The 23,669-nt window shown below is 47.9% G+C and overlaps 1 protein-coding gene across 1 annotated transcript in view; it reads left to right on the top strand.

Annotated features, from left to right (window-relative positions):
- The first annotated feature begins 9,975 nt into the window (after positions 1-9,975).
- The window catches only part of ppp2r3b (protein phosphatase 2, regulatory subunit B'', beta), a 47,218-nt gene continuing 33,524 nt past the window's right edge, over positions 9,976-23,669 (top strand). Inside the window, exons 1-2 of the mRNA XM_089002660.1 lie at positions 9,976-10,140; positions 10,554-10,942. Coding sequence (XP_088858786.1) covers positions 10,589-10,942 — 354 coding nt within the window. The 5' untranslated portion in view covers positions 9,976-10,140; positions 10,554-10,588. The remainder of the gene's footprint in view (positions 10,141-10,553; positions 10,943-23,669) is intronic.

The following is a 23,669-nucleotide window of genomic DNA, read 5'->3' as shown; positions in this document are numbered from 1 at the left end:
ATTCACCATGATCAGGGTGGTGAATTTGAAAATCAACTTTTTGCTCAACTGAAGGAATATTGTGGGGTTGCGGGTTCAAGGACAACCCCCTACCATCCACAGGGAAATGGACAGGTTGAACGATTTAATCGAACACTGATCCAGATGTTAAAGACACTGACAGAGAAACAAAAGAGTAACTGGAAAGACTCACTAAACAAACTCGTTTATGCTTACAACTGTACCAAAAGTGAGGTGACAGGGTTTTCACCTTTTTACTTACTTTATGGACGTTCACCACGTTTGCCAGTTGATATGTTGTTTAGTTTGAATCCAGACTCTAACCAGGGTGACACCAACCAGAAGGACTATGTGAAGAAGTGGAAACAGGGCATGGAGGAAGCGTATGCGATCACGCAAGAAAATATCAACAAAGCTGCTGCCAGGAGTAAGAGACTATATGACAGTAAACTAAAGTATTCTACCCTGTTGCCCGGTGATCGTGTTCTGGTTCGAAACTTCACCCCACGCGGAGGTTCAGGCAAACTGAGAAACCACTGGGAGGATGTTGTTCATACAGTGGTTCGTCAAGTCAGCCAAGACATCCCAGTTTATGAGCTGAAACCTGAGAGGGGGAAGGGCAGATCTAGGATACTCCACCGCAATCTCTTGCTGCCATGTGATCATTTGCCATTAGATACTTCACTACAGTCCCAGTCCAAGGAAAAGTCCACTCGGCAACGACCGAACAAGATGCCGGAAATGGATCCGGAAGAGGATGATGAGGAGGATGAGTATTATCCAGTGTTGCATCGCCAGAGCACCCGACCAGACTCACCAGAACCGCGGGACGTGAGCTTTGTGGAGACAACCCACCATGATGACAATCAACTGGGGAATGAACTGCCGGGGACAGAGCCGGGAGCTGCGGAAGTTGACCAATCTCAGGAGGGCAACATTGGTCCGGAAAATGATCCACCTGTGACAATGTGTCCCCCTTTTCCCCAGCCACCCCCCAGTAATCCTGATATTGGGGGAAATCAACGGCCACGACGAGAACACAGGAGACCCAAGGTATTCACGTATGATCGCCTTGGTTCGCCATCTTGTTACAATGTAGGGACAGTATCATATCATGGTGAACAGACAATGCCTTGGATGTATGGCGCACACCCCTATTATGCCACGAAATACTACAGAAATGGTTAATCGACACTTCTGTTTAATAGAACAGTGAGATGGAAACAAGAAGACCCCGATGAGCCCTGTATAAGTAAAACGGAATGTATGAAAAGAGTTCCAGTCTGTGAATTGTTGATTGTTATAATGTAAACAGAATGTATGAAAAGAGTTCCAGTCTGTAAACTGTTCATTATTATAGTTCATATTTGGATGCAGTTCATAATACTGTGCGTCATTGTTTTGGGCACGTCGTCCAGCGCATTTATGTATTTACTAGTACATATGTTGGGGACAACATCTATTTTGAGGGGGAGTATGTGACAGGTTGTAAATTATCTTATTTCCTATTTTGGTTACATTCGCGTAGTTCTATTGGTTTACAAATGATATATATCGAAAATGTTTATTTAAACATGGAACGCCTGCTTCGGTTAGTGTTTCGTGTCGGACCGATTTAGATCGTTGGACCGGAAATTGTTGTGCGCATACGTTTGCATTAGATCGGGGCATTCGAAGTAAACCACTGTTGAGTCAAGACGTATCACATTGCTTGTCTTGTGTTTTTTTTTTCTGGATCCCACAAAACCGTATCTCCCTTACTATAGTGGAGAGCGCAACATTAACCTTGTTAGATGTACCAAACCCAACCAGCTCATATCCACAAATACCAAAACCTTCATCACCAAACCCTAGTGAAAATCAGAAATGGGATTTGTTTTTGAAAAATTCACATCTCCTTTGTTCTTAAAAATGGGCACGAGCACACTTCGTCTCCATTCTTCAGGCATCTGTTCACCATCTAAGATCTTGTTGAATAACCCAGTCAGGAACACCACCGCCACCTCTCCAAGACACTTCCATACCGCAATTGGTAAATCATCAGGCCCGAGTGCCTTTCCTCCCTTCATCCTTTTCAGCGCCCTCCTCACTTCATCCTTGCTAATGCTTGCTACGTCTTGGTCCACAACAGTCACGTCTTCTACTCTTTGTTCCTTCTCAATTTCCCCATTCATCAATTCTTCAAAGTACTCCTTCCATCTTGCCATCACACTACTGGCACCTGTTAATACATTGCCATCTCTATCCTTAATCACCCGAACCTGCTGCAGGTCCTTACCATCTTTGTCTCTCTGTCTCGCCAGCCTGTAAAGATCAGTCTCGCCTTCCTCGCTGTCCAGCCGAGCATACAAGTCATCATAGGCCTCTTGTTTGGCCTTTGCCACCTTTACTTTTACCGTGCGCTGCATCTCCTTGTACTGCTGTCTACTCTCGTCCGTCCTCTCAGTGTCCCACTTCTTCTTTGCTAACCTCTTTCTCTGTATACACTCCTGCACCTCCCCATTCCACCAGTCTCCTTATCTACCTTTTTTCCACTCGATACACCAAGTACTTTCCGACCTGTGTCTCTGATTATGTTCGCTGTAGTTTGCCAGTCATCTGGAAGGACCTCCTGCCCACCCAGTGCTTGTCTTACCTCCTTCCTAAATGTTATGCAACACTCTTCCTTTTTCAACTGCCACCATTTTGTCCTCACTTCAGCCTTTGGTTTCTTCATCTTCCTCACTGCCAGCGTCTTCCTACACACCACCAACCTATGCGATCTGGCTACACTCTCACCAACCACTACTTTGCAGTCACTGATTTCCTTTAGATGGCGCCGTAGACACAAAATGTAATCTACCTGTGTACTTCTGCCTCCACTCTTATAGGTCACCCTATGTTCCTGTCTCTTCTGAAAGAAAGTATTCACAATAGCCATTTCCATTCTCTTAGTCAACCACCATCTGTCCTTCAGCGTTTCTCATCTGGAGTCCAAACCTGCCCATCACCTCCTCATCATCTTTGTTTCCTGCGCCAACATGTCCATTGAAGTCTCCACCAATTACAACCCTCTCACTTCTCGGGATGTTCTGTATGACTTCATCAAAGTCCAACCAAAATTTCTCCTTCTCCACCAGCTCACATCCTACTTGTGGGGCATACCCACAGACAACATTGAACATCACGCCTTCAATTTCTAGCTTCAGACTTATCATTCTATCTGATACTCTTTTTACTTCTAAGACATTCCTAACAAACTCATCTTTTAAGATGACCCCAACTCCATTTCTCTTTCTGTCTTCACCATGGTAGAACAACTTAAACCCTGACCCTAAGCTTCTAGCCTTGCTCCCTTTCCACCTGGTCTCCTGGACACACAGTATGTCTCCCTTCCTTCTCTGCATCATGTCAACCAGCTCTCGACCTTTACCTGTCATTGTTCCTACATTCAAAGTTCCTACTCTTAGTTCTATACTCTTGGCGTTCCATTTCTCTCTTTTCCTCCGGGCACACCTCCCTCCTCTCCTTCTTCGACCAACAGTAGTCCATTTTCCGCTGGCACCCTGAAGGTCAACAGTACCAATGGCGGCCGTTGTTAACCCGGGCCTCGACTGATCCGGTATGGGATTCAGAGGTTTGATTCGCGTATTTGTTTTGGCAACATTTTTTACGTCGGAAGCCCTTCCTGACACAACCCTCTGTATTTATCCGGGCTTGGGACCGGCACAATAAGACACTGGCTTGTGCCCCCTTGTGGCTACATTATACCGTTAATTACCATTTACCTTATAAACTATGTAAAGAAGTCAAGAATCACGTTTTATTCAACTATAGTTTAATTCACTGTAATGCAGGGTTTGGTAACAAGAAAATGCTTACAATATGTCACTTATTTAGAAATAAAATTTACTATTACTATTATTATTTATTACATGTAAAATTCTGAAATTTTGGTATACATTTTAACAAGAATCATTGAAGAGGGTTGTGTCAGGAAGGGCATCCGACGTAAAAGCTGGGCCAAAACAAACATGCGTATCATACCTCTGAAGATGGAGGTTACTGATTCGCTGTGGCGACCCCTTGAAGGGAAAAGCCGAAAGTAAAAGAAGAAGATTGAAGTCTTTGATTTGCTTTCGCATGCCACTTAAAATTATGTGGCAGGCCATCTGTGATCAATGACGTGCAGTTAGGGTAGGCAAGTGCATCACCTGTCATCATGGAAATATAAAATGAAAAAATAAATTAAACAGTTATATTTATTTAGTGATTTGTACCTTACAGTTCTTTTCCATTTAACTTCACCATTTTTGGATTTTTTTTTTTTTTTCAAAATCGCAGAATTTCCACATTTACTGTTCAAATACTAAGTAGAGACGAGCGGTGAGGCAGCAGCCGGCTGAGCCTCACCATGGATTGCGCAAGCACAATGCTAACTGTGCTGGCTTGCTCTGCAGTGAGAACGCATTGCTGTGCCTCTGCATATCGCTATTGAAGTGTTCAAACACTTTTACTATATGAACTAAATTTCTACAGTTTAGCTGGTGTATATAATGTAGAGTGACTTTACATTATAAACACTGTACAACAGAATCAGAATACATTTATTCGTCCCACAATGGGGAAATTTGCAGTCCACAGCAGCAATTGAAAAGGGATGGAGTTGGGGTGGGGTGAAAGGATAGAAAACAAGATATTCTAAGCATAACAAAATAAAAATGTCAACTGTATACTGTGCAAATGTAAATGTGCAAAACCGTTCCATAACAGAAAACAAACTGTACATAGTGCAGAATCAAGAAATGCATTGTGATATATTGCAACAACCTTTATTTTAATCAAAACTGTGTGCATCGGTGAGACACACAGTTCTCCTGCCTCATGACAGGGGGTGCTGGTGATTACAGAGATTCTTCTTGCGCCTCCTCGGCTACAGAATAATAGAATTAGTTAGAGCAAGCTACAGTAAACAGTTAGCAAGTTAAGTGCAACCATGCAGTCATTTTTTTCGTGTTGCTTGGCCTTATTTTCAGAATGAAGGATTACATATCTAATGAAAGAAATAGAGAGACTTTTAAAACTGAAGAAAGATAAGGAAGGCTTCTACAAAGAATGTGTCGATGCCTTTCTTCAGAAGGAGCGTTGCATGGACTTCATTTATAAGTAAAGGTAACACTGTGGCGGGCACTAGGACCAGGCATCTCACCCAGCAGGTGCAGAGGAGGGGGCGGTTCATGTTACATATATTACACTGCTTTTGCTGTTCAGTTCAGATCCACTTGTTAGCCGTTGGAATAAACACGTCTCCACATTTAGTCGTGTGTGCTCATTCCTCAACGGCTACACTGGTGACCCCGACGATGGAAATGTTCATGGCAACGGACGAAGATGTATCTTCTACGGCCATGTCGCCACGACCGGCGCCCAAACTCGCCGCCTACGCCGCGAAGTTGCCCGAGTTCTGGCACAGCGACCCGGCTTCGTGGTTCCAGCATGTGGAAGCACTTTTCCACCTACGAGGCGTCACGACAGATGACCCAAAATATTACATGGTTGTGGCGTCCCTCGACCAACCGACAACGCATCGCATGATGCAACTTCTGCGCGCGCCTCCACGATGCGGGAAGTACGACGCGCTCAAACGACTGCTGCTCCGGCGGTTCACGCTATCGGCCTCCGAGAGAGCAGACAGACTTCTTTCGCTTCCCGGACTCAGCGACGGAACAGCAGTGGTCTAATGGACAAAATGCTGTCGCTGTTAAATTCGGATGACGGCGGATTCCTTTTCCCCCACATTTTCCTTCGCCAGCTACCACCCGAAGTGCGCGCCGTGCTCGCTAACTCGACGTGCCTAGCCACCGGCGACTATCGTGGCTTGCCGGAAGAAGCAGATCGAGCGCTTCTGGCGATACGGCGGTTAGCCGTGCAAATCGATCCGACCGTCGTGGCCGCAGTGGGATCGCAGAAGCGGCGCGGGAAAGCCACCTGCTATTTCCATCAGCGGTTTGGCGCCAAGGCTCGACGCTGCGCACCTCCCTGCTCCCACGAGACGACGGAAATCTTCAACGCCCGACACCCAGTAGCAACCGTGGGCGCCAGCAACGAAAGCGAGCTGCTTTTCGTCACGGACTCCTCGTCAGGAAGACGTTTCCTTGTGGACAGCGGGGCACAAGTAAGCCTGCTGACTCCACCGCTGCGGACAAGATGGCAGGTGGATGCGGGCCTGCCTTGTGCGCTAACGGCTCGCCCATCGCTAACTTCGGTTCCAGGTCGGTGACTGTGCGTTTCCACGGACGGGAATTCAAGTGGAACTTTATTGTTGCCGCGACCACAGTTCCCATAATTGGCGCCGATGTTTTATGTGCTCACGGACTTCTTGTGGACATTGCCAACCGTCGTTTGATTGACGCCATCTCTTTCGCCACTTTTCCGTGTGAGGCCGGAGGGCTCGGGGCGTTAACGCATGCAAATTATTTAACATCGGGTAACGTTTATGAATGCCTGCTGACCAATTATCCGTCGTTAACCACACCCGCCTTTTCCAATGCGATACTAAACACGGGGTAGAGCATTTCATTCCCACGGTTGGCCCGCCAGTTTTTGCCCACGCTCGTCGCCTCGACGCGGCAAAATTGGCAATGGCGAAAGGGGAGTTCGCGACGATGGAGCGCTTGGGCATCGTGAGGCGTTCCAACAGCCCGTGGGCCTCACCATTGCACATGGTCCCCAAAAGTGACGGTTCTTGGCGGCCGTGCGGTGATTTTCGTCGGCTTAATAATGTAACCACACACGACCGTTACCCAATTCCGCACATCCAGGACTTTTCCGCACGTTTGGCCGGAGCCGTGATCTTTTCCAAAGTTGACCTCGTTCGCGGTTATCACCAGGTTCCGGTACGGGCAGAAGATGTGCCAAAAACTGCAGTAATAACCCCTTTTGGCCTTTTTGAATTCCTCTGTATGCCTTTTGGCCTGAAGGGGGCGGCACAGACCTTTCAGAGACTGATGGACTCAGTTTTGCGAGGTCTTGATTTTGTATTTGTCTATCTAGACGACATCCTTATGGCCAGCCCTTCACCGTAGGAACACCTGTCACACTTAACCGAAGTTTTCAAGTGCCTTGATTCGCACGGCCTTATAGTTAACCCTGTTAAGTGCCAATTTGGTCTGTCCAAGGTCGATTTCTTGGGGCATCGCATTTCTCCACAGGGCGCCATCCCCTTACCCGCCAAAGTGCAAGCAGTGGTGGATTTCCCCCGCCCGGCCACAGTTAAGGCTCTGCAGGAGTTTTTGGGCATGATCAATTTTTACAACCGGTTTCTTCCTCACGCAGCCGACCTCCTACAACCCCTCTACGGCGCCTTGAGAAAAAAGAAGGCTAACGACCCCGTCGAGTGGGCACCGCAACGACCACAATCCTTCCAACGGGCCAAGGAAGCTCTTGCGGGTGAAACTCTTCTGGTCCACCCAATCTCAACCGCACAGGTGGCTTTGACTACCGACGCGTCTGATGTTGCCGTAGGGGCGGTGGTTGAGCAGCTTGTAGAGAACGAATGGCAGCCCCTTGCATTTTTCAGTCGGAAGCTGCAAGATAACAAACGCAAGTACAGTGTTTTCTTCAGAGAGTTGTTAGCACTCTACCTTGCAACGCGCCATTTTCGTTTCCTCCTCGAGGGGCGCCGGTTTACCGCATATGTGGATCACAAACCACTTACATTCGCCATGTCAAAGGTGACTGAACCGTGGTCGGCTCGACAGCAACGGCATTTGGCGGCCATTTCTGAATTCACAACAGACATTCAGCACGTGGCCGGCAAATGTAACCCTGTGGCCGATTGCTTGTCACGCGCGATTGTGTGTCCAGTCCAGCTCGGGGTGGATTTTTCAGAGATGGCCACCGCCCAATCTGAGGATCCGGACATCCACGAACTCAAGGCAGCAGGCACAGCCCTGAAACTTGAGAAGGTGGCACTGTGTGAAGGGGGTCCCGCTCTCCTCTGCGAGGTGTCTACGGGTCGCACTCGTCCCGTGGTTCCGCAGGAGTGGCGTCGGCGAATTTTTGACTCTATTCATTCCCTCTCACACCCTGGCGTCCGGGCGTCAGTCAAACTACTTGGGGCCAAGTTTGTCTGGCCTGGGTTACGAAAGGACGTCAGGAAGTGGGCAGCTGCATGCATGGCATGTCAGCGCGCCAAAGTCCACAGGCACACCCGAGCAAACCTGGAAACTTTTCCAATTCCGGACAGGAGATTTGACCACGTCCATGTGGATCTGGTCGGGCCCCTCCCTCCTTCGCAGGGTTGCACACATCTCCTCACCATGGTCGATCGAACCACTAGGTGGCTGGAGGCAGTACCCCTGTCCTCCACGACCTCGGCAGATATTGCCCGCGCATTTCTGTCGTCCTGGGTCGCACGTTTCGGCACGCCATCCGATATCACTTCGGACAGAGGCCCCCCAGTTTGTTTCCGAGCTCTGGTCGGCCATGGCGCAGTCCTTGGGTGTGCAGGTACACCGCACTATGGCCTACCACCCGCAGGCTAACGGGATGTGCGAACGCTTCCACCGGTCACTGAAAGCCGCGCTACGGGCCGCGCTGTCGGACGGTAACTGGGTCGACCAGCTTCCGTGGGTCCTGCTCGGGTTACGTTCGGCCCCTAAAGAAGACCTTAACGCCGCCCGGTCAACCACTCCGCGTTCCTGGTGAATTTCTGCCTGAAGCTTCGGGTGCACCTTCATTCCCCCTTTTGCCAGCAGAGCCCCTGACTCCAGCACCAATTCACCACTGCGTCCCCAAAATATTTGTTCCGTCTGCTCTTAGGTCAGCCCGTTTCGTCTTTGTGCGTCACGATGCCCACCCCTCACCCCTCCGACCGCCGTACGACGGCCCGTTTAGAGTGCTCGAACACGGTGAAAAGAGTTTTGTGCTCGATATGGGTGGGCGGAGGGAGGGCATTTCAATAGACAGGCTCAAACCGGCTCATTTAGTTGCAGGCGAGGACGTTTCGCCTGCCCAGGCCCCACGTCGCGGACGCCCTCCGAAACCTCCAGCCTCACCGCGGCATGCCAGGGTTGAGTGTCGTTCCCCCACTGAGGTCTCGCCCGAATCACCTTCACCACCGAAAGACGGACTGCGTAGTCGTTGGGGCAGGCTGGTTAAGCCCCCTGCAAAATTTTCACCTTGACCTTCCTTCTGGGTGTTCTGGGGGGGGGGGGGCTGGGTGGCGGGCACTAGGACCAGGCATCTCACCCAGCAGGTGCAGAGGAGGGGGCGGTTCATGTTACATATATTACACTGCTTTTGCTGTTCAGTTCAGATCCACTTGTTAGCCGTTGGAATAAACACGTCACCACATTTAGTCGTGTGTGCTCATTCCTCAACGGCTACAACACGATAATAATGTTTTTTAATTATTTTTTTCTCTGCTAGTTTATATAAAGAATGCTGACATGACATTTTAAACAAAACACGTTAACTGTTGCCAATCAAATGGTGAATAAGCTACTCTGAAGAGTTCATACGTTTGTAAATCTGACTGTGATGACGTCAGTGCCTCACCAGCCATGAACCTCACCGCACGTCACTGCCTGTGATGTAGTGTTCATTGACCCTCTCATGCATGTTTTAGGAATGTGGGGAGAAACTGAAGCAACCAAAGAAAGCCCATGGAGCCACAGGCCGAACGTGCAAACTCCACACAGCGAGGGCGATGCCGGGATCATACCAATGACCTCTGTCTGCACGGTGATGTTGACACCGTAACCACTTGGTCACCGAGCCTGCCAAAGTGAGAAGTTTCAGAATAAAATCAGAATTCTGACAGAAAAATAAGAATCTTACCAATCATTTTTCTTCAATGGCCCTAATCCTCTTCCGTAGGATACAAATACAGAAAAACCGACCACCACAAAAAACAACGTTGAATGTTCCATCGGACGATGAATGCATCACTCATAATCTCGCGATATGCTCGTGTGTGGTGACCACGGGAACGCGATTTCAAAAAGTTGGAGCCGAATAGCATGCAGTGTTCTTTATTGTGGGATCGATGCCGGTTGGCCCGTCTGTATTCCGTATCAAGACTGAAATATCACCCAATGAATGGAATCATGTAGCGCCATACCACCGTATTTGGAATATACGTGCTTTAAATACAAGGTTGGTATTTTGTCTGAGTTGGCGAGAACTGGCTAATGCTAACTGAAAACATCTCCCACCAAACAGTTTGCTCTTTTCTGAACGTCACCATACATTACGGTCGTTGTGCAACTTGAGTTTGCGTTGTTTTTAGCCACCGTGTTATTTGAAAAGACCAATATTTTGTGCAGTCACTCACGTGAGCCTGCGGGCTCAAAACATCGACGCGCTAAAATTCAATATTGTTTGTGTGTTTGTGATAGTGTAACATTAATAGGAAACAAGGTCGACTGCGAGCCAACCAATGGTCCATTTTGCAGTGTAGAACTGTATCGTCGTCGTATGTACTTTTTCATGTGTAGCTTCTTTTTATTGTATTTACATTGTTATAATCCAGAACATGATTCATTGATGCTATTATTATCACTGTGCAGGTGCCTAACCTGTGGATTCTTGGGCTTCCTTCAAAATGCCGTCAAGTCAGATTCTTCAGCCAGTCCTCAAGATGAAGGTCGACGAGCTCTTCCTCACCTGGTTAAGCGATCCCAAAACGCAGGCAGTGCTCAAAGACTACCTCGAGCTCATTAAAAACAGGAATCAAACGGATTTTAGCAATGTGGGCATCAAGGAGAAGTGCACTCTGACCTTCAACCAGAACAACAATGTGGCGTTCCAAAAGACCTTGACAGAGAAGAAGCCAGCAACCTTCAATGTGTGTTTGAGTCCACCATGTGCCTCTCCCTTACCTTCAGGATGCAGTAGCAGCACTAGGGTAATGGGACCTCATGGTAGGATTTTACAGAGGTCTGTCAGCTCCAAAAAGGTCAGTAAACCAATACTAATCAGAATTTTCCTATTACAGACCACCAAAGAAAAATTGTGATGAAAAGTATATCTACTGAAATACAAATTGTCTCATCAGTAAATAATATTATATAATAATGCCTGGACACGAGACACAAATGGCATTACTTCAATGTCTATTTCAATCTGCAGCCGCTTCCTCTCAGAATTTCCTGAAATGTGTCAGGTCAGCGCCGCGACACTAGAGCTTGTATTAATTCATGTTTGACTGTCATGAAAAAAAAAGTTGTGGAAATTGAAAAAAGAATTTCACAGGCCTTTAAAAATTCCACATATTTTCTATGAAATGTTTATCAAATATGTCTGGATAATGTTTATAATGCATAAAACATAAATAGCATGATGGAATTCATTATTTTGATCATAACTTTTTATCAAAACAATTCTCTCAAAATTGCCCTTCAGTAGAGCTCACAGTGCCACAGCTCATGGTTTGGGGTAAAATATATATATATGTATACTGTATATCAATGAACCACAATTTAATGGACGTTCTCTCTATTCCATGTCTCATTACCATCATCCTGCCTCAGTTATCTCTCCGGTAATACCTGGAATACATTGACATTTTTCTGTTTCCTTCTCCCAACAATTTTCCCACCGCCATCCCATGTCAGCCCCATTCACACAGAACATCAACATGAGGAAAAAAGCTGGGTGTGTTGAGTAGTGAGTGTACGGCTGCTTCTTTAAATACTGTAAGGGTCTCTGTGATCTTCCAAGTGTGCCCACAAGAGGAGGCTGAGTAGCATCTGAATGTCCACACAACGTTGTCCTAGAGGAGCCTCCCCATTGTCATAAGTATACGGATGCTTTCCAACATTTCTGTTGGGATTCCGTGAAAGTTTGTTCAGCCTTCAATGTTAGATAAGATGCAACTTTGCACAAGTGCTGGCTAGCGTAGCATAATGTGCAATATGTCTGTGTAAGCTCTCAGGCGTCCAGGACTGTTCCATCGATGAAAAGGTTTATTCAGCCGTCATCTGTACTTCTTTGAAGGTGTCGGACGGTTTTGCTTCTAAAGTCTTACTGGTACTACCAGTAAGACTTTAGTTTGCTGATGAATTTTCTTGGATAAGAAGCGAAACGTCCAACACCTTCAAAGAAGTACAGATGACAGCTGAAGAAACCTTTTCATCAATATGCAATATGGTACATGTGTTTGTGCAATGACAGTGAGGTAAGAAAACAGCTGGAGAAAGGCTGGGGGGTGCTCGAGCTCCTCACCTTCTGCATGTTCTTGGCACGCACAACACCTGAGTACGTTTTTGAACATGAAGGATCACACACATACACCCACATATACAGTAAAGTCTCGTTATATCGATATCCAAGGGAGTCCGAAAAAATATCGATATAACCGGGACTATCGATATATCCGATCCTGCACCGAACTGCATTAAACAAAAGCCGCCAAAAGAGGGCAGCCAAGCGCCATATAAGAAACGGAGCTGGCCATTAGCTCCCTTTTTTTTTGGTGAGAGATGTTCCCCCAATGTTGCCTCAAAATGGCACATATAATTCTTTAATGATTGTAAACATGTATGCTTTAATCTTCAGAACTACAGTGTATTTGAAACATATTCATAACTGGATGTGTAACAAGAAAGCATATTATCTGAATCTGAAGCCATTGTTTGGATTCACAAGCAATGCAAGACGTCTTGGCGTGAAGTCATTTTTATTTGCATTTGAATAAAAAGTGACATCGGCTGTCCTTTAATACACAGTATGGAATGTTAATAATTTTCAAAATCATCGCGCTTTAGCAGACAAAACAAGAAACATTGTTGCAAAAAACGATTGCATTCATATACAGTACAGTGGGCATGTACATAACACAACAGGGAAACTGCAACGCTTACATCTTACTGTATTATGTATACAATTTAAAAAAGTCATCAATCTTCTTCTGCTTCCCATTTTTACCTTTTAACACAAACACTTCAATCTCGTCTGCTACACACGAGCTAGCGTCTGAAAATGAAAATGGCTCTGCTACACGGGTGCTGGGAACGTAACCAAGTCACCTGACCAAGTCGACCAATGGCGCGACCTATGGCGTGACACGTAACCAAGACACGTGACCAAGTTGACCAATGGCGCGACCGATGGCGTGTCACGTGACAAAGTCACACGGCCAAGTCGACCAATAGCGCGACCGATGGCGGCTCATGTGACCAAGTCGACCAATGGCGCGACCGATGGCGACTCACGTAACAAGACACGTGACACGCGACGGATATATCGATATAAACAACAAAAATGGCCGGCGGGGGATGAAAAGGAGCACCGTAATAACCGGATTATCGTAATAACCGGGTATCGTACTAAACGGTACTAATTATACATAAAAAGACTAGAAATGTGCAAGGGAAATGAAAATAGTATCGTAATAAGCGGTACTATCGATATAACCGATATCGATATAACGAGACTTTACTGTATATATATATCTCTCTCTTGGCAGTCCATCGAAGTCGAGGATGACGTCGCTTCCATTGCTTTGTGGGGTATTGGACAGTGGTTATTGGCGCTGGCGGCGATGCCACTGTAGGTGACTATGAAGCCCGATTCTGGAGCCACAAATCCTGCCACATTCAGGACATGTGAGGCCAGGACCGGGCTGGCGAGACGGTACTGAAGCAGCACAAAGGTGTCTTTGCTCGTGCCGCACGATCCTCCTCTGGGTGCGCTTGTCTTCAAGTTGTGTCACCCCTTCGTGGCATAAGGAGCGCCACAGTGGCCTGTTCGCTGCAGCAGACTCCAGATCGCTGGGCTTGATGTTGCAGTTCTTTAGAGTCTGTTTAAGCTGGTCTTTGTATCGCAGCTTAGGACCACCAGGCTTCCTCTTCGCTGACAAGAGTTGTCCATAAAGCACCTGTCGAGGCAAGCGGCAGCTAGGCATCCGGATGACATGTCCAACCCACCGAAGTTGCCTCTTTGCCAGTATGGCCTCGATACTGGTGGAGGCAGTGCGTTGAAGGATGTCGGTGTGTGGAACACGATCCTGCCAGGTGATGCCAAGGATTCGTTGGAGGCACCTGATGTGGAATGCATCAAGGCGTCTCACATGGCGTCGATAGATGGTCCAGGCTTCTGCGCCATATAGCAGCGTGGACACACACACTGCTTGGTAGACTGCGACTTTTGTTGGAGTTCTTAAGTGGTTGTTTTCGAACACACGAGTACGCAATCTGCCAAAAGCTTTGGAGGCTTGATGGATGCGGGCCTGGACGTCATCATCAATTAGACAGGAGGGTGTTAGAATGCTGCCGAGGTAGCTGAATTGTTGGACAACCTTGAGGGGTGTGCCACTGAGGGTGAACGCTGGGGTTGGAGAACTCTCTTTTGCCATGACCTCCGTTTTGGTTACATTGATCACGAGACCGAGTGATCGGTAGACGGAGGACATGGTATCAAGGGCATTTTGCATGGCAGCTGGGCTGTGGGCCAGCAGAGCACAATCATCTGCATACTGTAGCTCGTGGATGCCGCTGATCAGGGTCTTGGTCTTGGCCTGTAGGCGTCTGATGTTAAACAGGTTACCATCCAGGCGGAATTGGATTTGTACGCCGCCACCTTCCTGGATGGACTTATGGAAGAGGAGCGTAGCTGCCATCAGGAACAGGTTGAATATAGCAGGGGCCAGTACACAGCCCTGCTTCACCCCGACTTCCACAGGGAACGGGGAAGATTGCTGGCCACCAACAAGTACAGTTGCTTGCATGCCGCCGTGGAACTGCTTTAGGATGCCGAGAAATTTGGAGGGGACGCCAAATTTCTGCAGTATGGTCCAGAGAATGTCACGGTTAACTGTGTCAAATGCCTTTGTAAGGTCAATGAAGGTGATATAGAGGTCCTTGTTTTGTTCCTTGCATTTCTCCTGAACTTGGCGCGCAGCGAAGATCATGTCCAGAGTGCTTCGATCCTTCCTGAAGCCGCATTGTGTCTCTGGGAGGATGTCTTCGGTAATGTGCGATGTAAGACGGAACAGCATTACTTTTGCAAGAATCTTGCCAGCAACAGAAAGTAGGGAGATGCCACGGCTGTTGCCGCAGACTGACTTGTCCCCCTTCCTTTTGTAAATGGTGACAATGTTGCTGTCTTTCCATTCCTGAGGAAGTGTCCCGTTTTGCCAGATGTTGCAGATGAGGTGGTAAAGCTTCCGTGTCAGGAGGTAACCGCCGCTCTTGAAGACCTCAGCTGGAAGTCCATCAGGGCCAGGGCTTTTGTTGTTTTTAAGGCTCCGGATTGCAGAGAGGACCTCTGTGAACTGAGGAGGTTCATCAAGGGAGGGAACTGATGGAAGCTCTGGGAGGGAGTCAAGGACAGATGTGTCTGAAGGGTTTACTTGGTTGAGCAGGGAGTCAAAGTGCTCTGCCCAGCGCTCAAGTATTAGCTGTTTGTCCTTCAGTAGTACAGAACCGTCTGCAGATTTAACTGGGACAATGTGTTGTCTTCGTGGGCCGTGCAGGGATTTTACAGCATCATAGAAGGCGTGTGTGTTGTTGTTGTCTGCATGCCTCTGGATTTCTTGGGCCTTGCTGAGCCACCACTTGTTCTCCATCATCCTCAGCTGTTTCTGTGTTTCACCACGGATGGCCTTGTAGTGAGAGAGGAGAAGTGGAGAATGAGGGTTGGAGAGAAGTGTGGTATGGGCTTTGCGCTTGGCTTCCAGAAGCTCCTGTATGGCAGCTGAGCTGTTATCGAACCAGTCTTGATGACGTTTCTGAGTGAAGCCGATGGTCTCAGAGGCAGCTTGATGAATTGTTGTCCTCAATTTTTTCCACCTGCTTTCAACATCAAGGTCACCGTTACTGGTGTCGTTGTCCAGGCTGGCAAGTCCCTCTGCCAGCTTGTGGCGGTAGCTGGCTGCACATTCTGGGGACTCCAGGGCCCTGGTGTTAAGACGCCTTTGGGGTTGCTGTTTCTTATGAGGAGGTCGAATTCTCAGCTTGAGCCTGGACTTGATCAGTCGATGATCAGTCCAGCATTCAGCCCCACGCATGGCCCGCGTGATGCAGACATCATTTTGGTCTCGTTGCCTTGTGATGATGTAGTCCAGTAAGTGCCAATGTTTGGACCTGGGGTGCATCCATGATGTGATGTATTTCTTTTTCAGTTGAAAGATGGTGTTAGTTACAATCAACTGATGCTCAGAGCACAGAGTGAGGAGTCGGAGGCCATTGCTGTTTATTTTCCCCGTCCCGTGCCTTCCGATTACTTGTTTCCAGAGCCTGGCATCAGTACCTACTCGGGCATTGAAGTCACCCATCAGAACAAGTTTATCAGAGGCAGGGATTTTGGATATGGTAGCATCCAGGGACTCGTAGAAGGCATCTTTGGTGTTATCGTCAGCATCCAAGGTGGGAGCATAGGCGCTGATTAAAGTTGCGAAGCGACCTTTTACCAGGGGAATACGCCAGGTCATAAGCCGTTCACTGATGCCTTGGGGGGACTCAGGGATGTTACTGAGTAAGCTGCTTTTCACAGCAAAGCCAACTCCATGGAGTCTTCGCTCATTCTCTGGGAGACCCTTCCAGAAGAAGGTGTAACCTTCACCAACTTCTGTGAGTGAATCCTCGCCTATGAACCGAGTCTCACTGAGTGCGCCAATATCGATGTTGTACCTTCTCAGCTCATGTGCGATGAGGGCAGTTCGTCTTCGAGGTCTCTCCATCCCGTCTCGAGTATCGAGGAGGGTGCGAACATTCCAGGAAGCCAGGTTCATAGTCATGGGTTTGATTATATTTCGTTTTCGACCGCAGAGGGGGGATGCCTTGGTGGCTGCGGTGGGCCACCCAGGTGTGGTGGAACAAGCAATGTTTAGGTCACCTTTTCTAGACCCTTCCCCTATAAGGGGTGAGCAGTGCGGACCCTGAATAGGGCTGCTCAGACGCACAGGATGCTGCCGAAGGATAATGTTGCTCCATCCCATCTTCGCAACGACCATCAATCCTGTACCACCCCCGTGTAGGAATCAAGCTAGAAGCTTCCAGTCACATCCATGACCTGCCCCCGTCACTTTATCCTATCGCCAGTGGACTTATATGGTGGAAGCTGAAACCTGCGCTACTAGTGGATTTAGTGTGAGGGACGGGGCGCGCAATTCCTTCCCCCACATACTTGGCCGCACCCACTGTATTCCAGTGGCAAGAGTGAAGACTCGAGACGACCTTCAGGTGTGTGTGGTTGCAAGGGGCTGCCGGTGGTCCGATCTGTTGGACTCCGCCTACGCCTACCCCCGGGTGCGGATTTGGGATCACTCTTTGTCTGGCCTCTACCCTCCGACCTGTTCGGCTTGGGTGACCCTGCCAGGAGTACAAGACTCCAGCCGACATAGCTCTCGGGGTCACGGAGACGCGCAAAGTGCCTCACCACGATAAGGTGGTGATCCCAGTCGAGGCACTATATATATATATATATATATATACAGTAAAGTCTCGTTATATCGATATTCTCGGGAGTCGGAAAAAATATCGTTATAACCGGACTATCGAAATATCCGATCCTGGGGGGCGGGGGGTGCGTAAATGGAGAATATTTGTACAACAAAAATGGCCGGCGGGGGATGAAAAGGAGCACCGTAATAACCGGATTATCGTAATAACCGGGTATCGTACTAAACGGTACTAATTATACATAAAAAGACTAGAAATGTGCAAGGGAAATGAAAATAGTATCGTAATAAGCGGTACTATCGATATAACCGATATCGATATAACGAGACTTTACTGTATATATATATCTCTCTCTTGGCAGTCCATCGAAGTCGAGGATGACGTCGCTTCCATTGCTTTGTGGGGTATTGGACAGTGGTTATTGGCGCTGGCGGCGATGCCACTGTAGGTGACTATGAAGCCCGATTCTGGAGCCACAAATCCTGCCACATTCAGGACATGTGAGGCCAGGACCGGGCTGGCGAGACGGTACTGAAGCAGCACAAAGGTGTCTTTGCTCGTGCCGCACGATCCTCCTCTGGGTGCGCTTGTCTTCAAGTTGTGTCACCCCTTCGTGGCATAAGGAGCGCCACAGTGGCCTGTTCGCTGCAGCAGACTCCAGATCGCTGGGCTTGATGTTGCAGTTCTTTAGAGTCTGTTTAAGCTGGTCTTTGTATCGCAGCTTAGGACCACCAGGCTTCCTCTTCGCTGACAAGAGTTGTCCATAAAGCACCTGTCGAGGCAAGCGGCAGCTAGGCATCCGGATGACATGTCCAACCCACCGAAGTTGCCTCTTTGCCAGTATGGCCTCGATACTGGTGGAGGCAGTGCGTTGAAGGATGTCGGTGTGTGGAACACGATCCTGCCAGGTGATGCCAAGGATTCGTTGGAGGCACCTGATGTGGAATGCATCAAGGCGTCTCACATGGCGTCGATAGATGGTCCAGGCTTCTGCGCCATATAGCAGCGTGGACACACACACTGCTTGGTAGACTGCGACTTTTGTTGGAGTTCTTAAGTGGTTGTTTTCGAACACACGAGTACGCAATCTGCCAAAAGCTTTGGAGGCTTGATGGATGCGGGCCTGGACGTCATCATCAATTAGACAGGAGGGTGTTAGAATGCTGCCGAGGTAGCTGAATTGTTGGACAACCTTGAGGGGTGTGCCACTGAGGGTGAACGCTGGGGTTGGAGAACTCTCTTTTGCCATGACCTCCGTTTTGGTTACATTGATCACGAGACCGAGTGATCGGTAGACGGAGGACATGGTATCAAGGGCATTTTGCATGGCAGCTGGGCTGTGGGCCAGCAGAGCACAATCATCTGCATACTGTAGCTCGTGGATGCCGCTGATCAGGGTCTTGGTCTTGGCCTGTAGGCGTCTGATGTTAAACAGGTTACCATCCAGGCGGAATTGGATTTGTACGCCGCCACCTTCCTGGATGGACTTATGGAAGAGGAGCGTAGCTGCCATCAGGAACAGGTTGAATATAGCAGGGGCCAGTACACAGCCCTGCTTCACCCCGACTTCCACAGGGAACGGGGAAGATTGCTGGCCACCAACAAGTACAGTTGCTTGCATGCCGCCGTGGAACTGCTTTAGGATGCCGAGAAATTTGGAGGGGACGCCAAATTTCTGCAGTATGGTCCAGAGAATGTCACGGTTAACTGTGTCAAATGCCTTTGTAAGGTCAATGAAGGTGATATAGAGGTCCTTGTTTTGTTCCTTGCATTTCTCCTGAACTTGGCGCGCAGCGAAGATCATGTCCAGAGTGCTTCGATCCTTCCTGAAGCCGCATTGTGTCTCTGGGAGGATGTCTTCGGTAATGTGCGATGTAAGACGGAACAGCATTACTTTTGCAAGAATCTTGCCAGCAACAGAAAGTAGGGAGATGCCACGGCTGTTGCCGCAGACTGACTTGTCCCCCTTCCTTTTGTAAATGGTGACAATGTTGCTGTCTTTCCATTCCTGAGGAAGTGTCCCGTTTTGCCAGATGTTGCAGATGAGGTGGTAAAGCTTCCGTGTCAGGAGGTAACCGCCGCTCTTGAAGACCTCAGCTGGAAGTCCATCAGGGCCAGGGCTTTTGTTGTTTTTAAGGCTCCGGATTGCAGAGAGGACCTCTGTGAACTGAGGAGGTTCATCAAGGGAGGGAACTGATGGAAGCTCTGGGAGGGAGTCAAGGACAGATGTGTCTGAAGGGTTTACTTGGTTGAGCAGGGAGTCAAAGTGCTCTGCCCAGCGCTCAAGTATTAGCTGTTTGTCCTTCAGTAGTACAGAACCGTCTGCAGATTTAACTGGGACAATGTGTTGTCTTCGTGGGCCGTGCAGGGATTTTACAGCATCATAGAAGGCGTGTGTGTTGTTGTTGTCTGCATGCCTCTGGATTTCTTGGGCCTTGCTGAGCCACCACTTGTTCTCCATCATCCTCAGCTGTTTCTGTGTTTCACCACGGATGGCCTTGTAGTGAGAGAGGAGAAGTGGAGAATGAGGGTTGGAGAGAAGTGTGGTATGGGCTTTGCGCTTGGCTTCCAGAAGCTCCTGTATGGCAGCTGAGCTGTTATCGAACCAGTCTTGATGACGTTTCTGAGTGAAGCCGATGGTCTCAGAGGCAGCTTGATGAATTGTTGTCCTCAATTTTTTCCACCTGCTTTCAACATCAAGGTCACCGTTACTGGTGTCGTTGTCCAGGCTGGCAAGTCCCTCTGCCAGCTTGTGGCGGTAGCTGGCTGCACATTCTGGGGACTCCAGGGCCCTGGTGTTAAGACGCCTTTGGGGTTGCTGTTTCTTATGAGGAGGTCGAATTCTCAGCTTGAGCCTGGACTTGATCAGTCGATGATCAGTCCAGCATTCAGCCCCACGCATGGCCCGCGTGATGCAGACATCATTTTGGTCTCGTTGCCTTGTGATGATGTAGTCCAGTAAGTGCCAATGTTTGGACCTGGGGTGCATCCATGATGTGATGTATTTCTTTTTCAGTTGAAAGATGGTGTTAGTTACAATCAACTGATGCTCAGAGCACAGAGTGAGGAGTCGGAGGCCATTGCTGTTTATTTTCCCCGTCCCGTGCCTTCCGATTACTTGTTTCCAGAGCCTGGCATCAGTACCTACTCGGGCATTGAAGTCACCCATCAGAACAAGTTTATCAGAGGCAGGGATTTTGGATATGGTAGCATCCAGGGACTCGTAGAAGGCATCTTTGGTGTTATCGTCAGCATCCAAGGTGGGAGCATAGGCGCTGATTAAAGTTGCGAAGCGACCTTTTACCAGGGGAATACGCCAGGTCATAAGCCGTTCACTGATGCCTTGGGGGGACTCAGGGATGTTACTGAGTAAGCTGCTTTTCACAGCAAAGCCAACTCCATGGAGTCTTCGCTCATTCTCTGGGAGACCCTTCCAGAAGAAGGTGTAACCTTCACCAACTTCTGTGAGTGAATCCTCGCCTATGAACCGAGTCTCACTGAGTGCGCCAATATCGATGTTGTACCTTCTCAGCTCATGTGCGATGAGGGCAGTTCGTCTTCGAGGTCTCTCCATCCCGTCTCGAGTATCGAGGAGGGTGCGAACATTCCAGGAAGCCAGGTTCATAGTCATGGGTTTGATTATATTTCGTTTTCGACCGCAGAGGGGGGATGCCTTGGTGGCTGCGGTGGGCCACCCAGGTGTGGTGGAACAAGCAATGTTTAGGTCACCTTTTCTAGACCCTTCCCCTATAAGGGGTGAGCAGTGCGGACCCTGAATAGGGCTGCTCAGACGCACAGGATGCTGCCGAAGGATAATGTTGCTCCATCCCATCTTCGCAACGACCATCAATCCTGTACCACCCCCGTGTAGGAATCAAGCTAGAAGCTTCCAGTCACATCCATGACCTGCCCCCGTCACTTTATCCTATCGCCAGTGGACTTATATGGTGGAAGCTGAAACCTGCGCTACTAGTGGATTTAGTGTGAGGGACGGGGCGCGCAATTCCTTCCCCCACATACTTGGCCGCACCCACTGTATTCCAGTGGCAAGAGTGAAGACTCGAGACGACCTTCAGGTGTGTGTGGTTGCAAGGGGCTGCCGGTGGTCCGATCTGTTGGACTCCGCCTACGCCTACCCCCGGGTGCGGATTTGGGATCACTCTTTGTCTGGCCTCTACCCTCCGACCTGTTCGGCTTGGGTGACCCTGCCAGGAGTACAAGACTCCAGCCGACATAGCTCTCGGGGTCACGGAGACGCGCAAAGTGCCTCACCACGATAAGGTGGTGATCCCAGTCGAGGCACTATATATATATATATATATATATACAGTAAAGTCTCGTTATATCGATATTCTCGGGAGTCGGAAAAAATATCGTTATAACCGGACTATCGAAATATCCGATCCTGGGGGGCGGGGGGTGCGTAAATGGAGAATATTTGTTATGGCATGTAATTTCATCATTGGGTTCATGGATTGCGTATCTAACATGTTTTTTTGTACAGTAGTGAAGTGAAAAATAAAGTTGTGCATAAAATAAAAACATCTTTACACTTTTTAATGACTATTTCCTTTCAAAAATGCAACCAACCAATGCTAAATCGTCAAGTTCTATTCACACGAAGCCACGAACGCCAGTATGTACAATCATATGAAAAACAGTGATTGTTACAAGCAATAAAGATATCTGGATGCAACACAATTAAATACTGTACATGAATGAAAAACCAAAACGTTTACATAACTTACGTGACAGTTCGAGAGTGCCTGAATAGAATGCCGGCGCGCAGCTGTGACGTAACAACAGCTTTTTGTCTGAGAACCGTGTTGCATCCTGAAGCCGCCAGTAGAGGGCCCCCAGGCTCCATAGGATACAGTATACAGTAAATATTTAATCGATTGCAAACATGTATGCTTTACTCTCTCTTCTGTATTTGAATCATATCCATGAATGGATGTGTAACAAGAAAGCATATTCTCTGAATCTGAAGTCATTATTTGGATTCTCCAGCAATGCAAGACGTCTTGCCGTGACTTGAAGTCATTTTTATTGGTGTTTTATTATACTGCGTGTTTTGGGTATTGTAGATGCTATAAAACCTTTTTCTGATGTCAGTCAAGAAACACAAAAAGTGATGTTTGTTAACCTTTAATGCACAGTATGGAATGTACAGTCATTTTCAAAATCATCACGCTTCAGCAGACAAAACAACAAACATTGTTGCAAAAAACGCTTGCATTCATATAACAGTACATGTACATAACACTGCAATTAGTACGTATGTATGCTATTTTAAAAAGTCATCAATCTTCTTCTGCTTCCCATTTTTATATTTTAATATAAACAACGCTTTTGTCGATGTTGCAAAAGGTATGCATTCAGTCGGTTCTTCTTCATCGTCATTATCATCATCACGGGAATCTTGGCTTTGACCTCTGCTGCGATATCCGCATCTGATGAGCTTGGGAATGTCGCAATGTCTTTGTCGACTGCAACATACGATGCAATGTCGGCACCTTGTTTTTTTTTTTATTTCCCGATAACAATATGTAAGTTGTAATTTATCGGTACCCGTCATGTTAGCGCACGGCATGATTGTAAGTCTTTCTTTTGAACGTTTACCCCCGCGGCAATCCTCATCCTTGTAGATGTAGGATTTCTCTGGCTGCAGCTTGTAAAATAAACCAGTTTCGTCAGCGTTGTATATGTTGTCCGTATATGTTGAAGACACACAGCTGCCGTCTGATACACACGAGCTGCTGTCTGAAAATGGCGTCTGCCCGCGAGAGCTGGTCACGTAACGAAGACACGTGACCAAGTTGACCAATGGTGCGACCGATGGCGTGTCACGTGACAAAGTCACACGGCCAAATCGACCAATAGCGCGACCGATAGCGGCTCACGTGACCGAGTCGACCAATGGCGCGACCGATGGCGACTCACGTAACCAAGACACGTGACCAAGTCGACCAATGGCGTGACAAATATATCGATATAAACAACAAAAATGGCCGACGGGGGATGAAAAGGAGCACCGTAATAACCGGATTATTGTAATAACCGGGTATCGTACTAAACGGTACTAATTATACATAAAAAGACTATAAATGTGCAAGGGAAATGAAAATAGTATCGTAATAAGCGGTACTATCGATATAACCGATATCGATATAACGAGACTTTACTGTATATATATATATATATATATATATATATATATATATATATATATATATATATATATATATATACAGTAAAGTCTCGTTATATCGATATTCAAGG

Source organism: Hippocampus bargibanti, linkage group LG08 (assembly GCF_051943395.1).
Source record: "Hippocampus bargibanti isolate YZ-2025 linkage group LG08, ASM5194339v1, whole genome shotgun sequence".
In the NCBI taxonomy this organism is placed as follows: Eukaryota; Metazoa; Chordata; class Actinopteri; order Syngnathiformes; family Syngnathidae; genus Hippocampus; species Hippocampus bargibanti.
The sequence above is the reverse complement of the archived record's forward strand: the minus strand, read 5'-3'. Positions and strand labels throughout refer to the sequence as shown.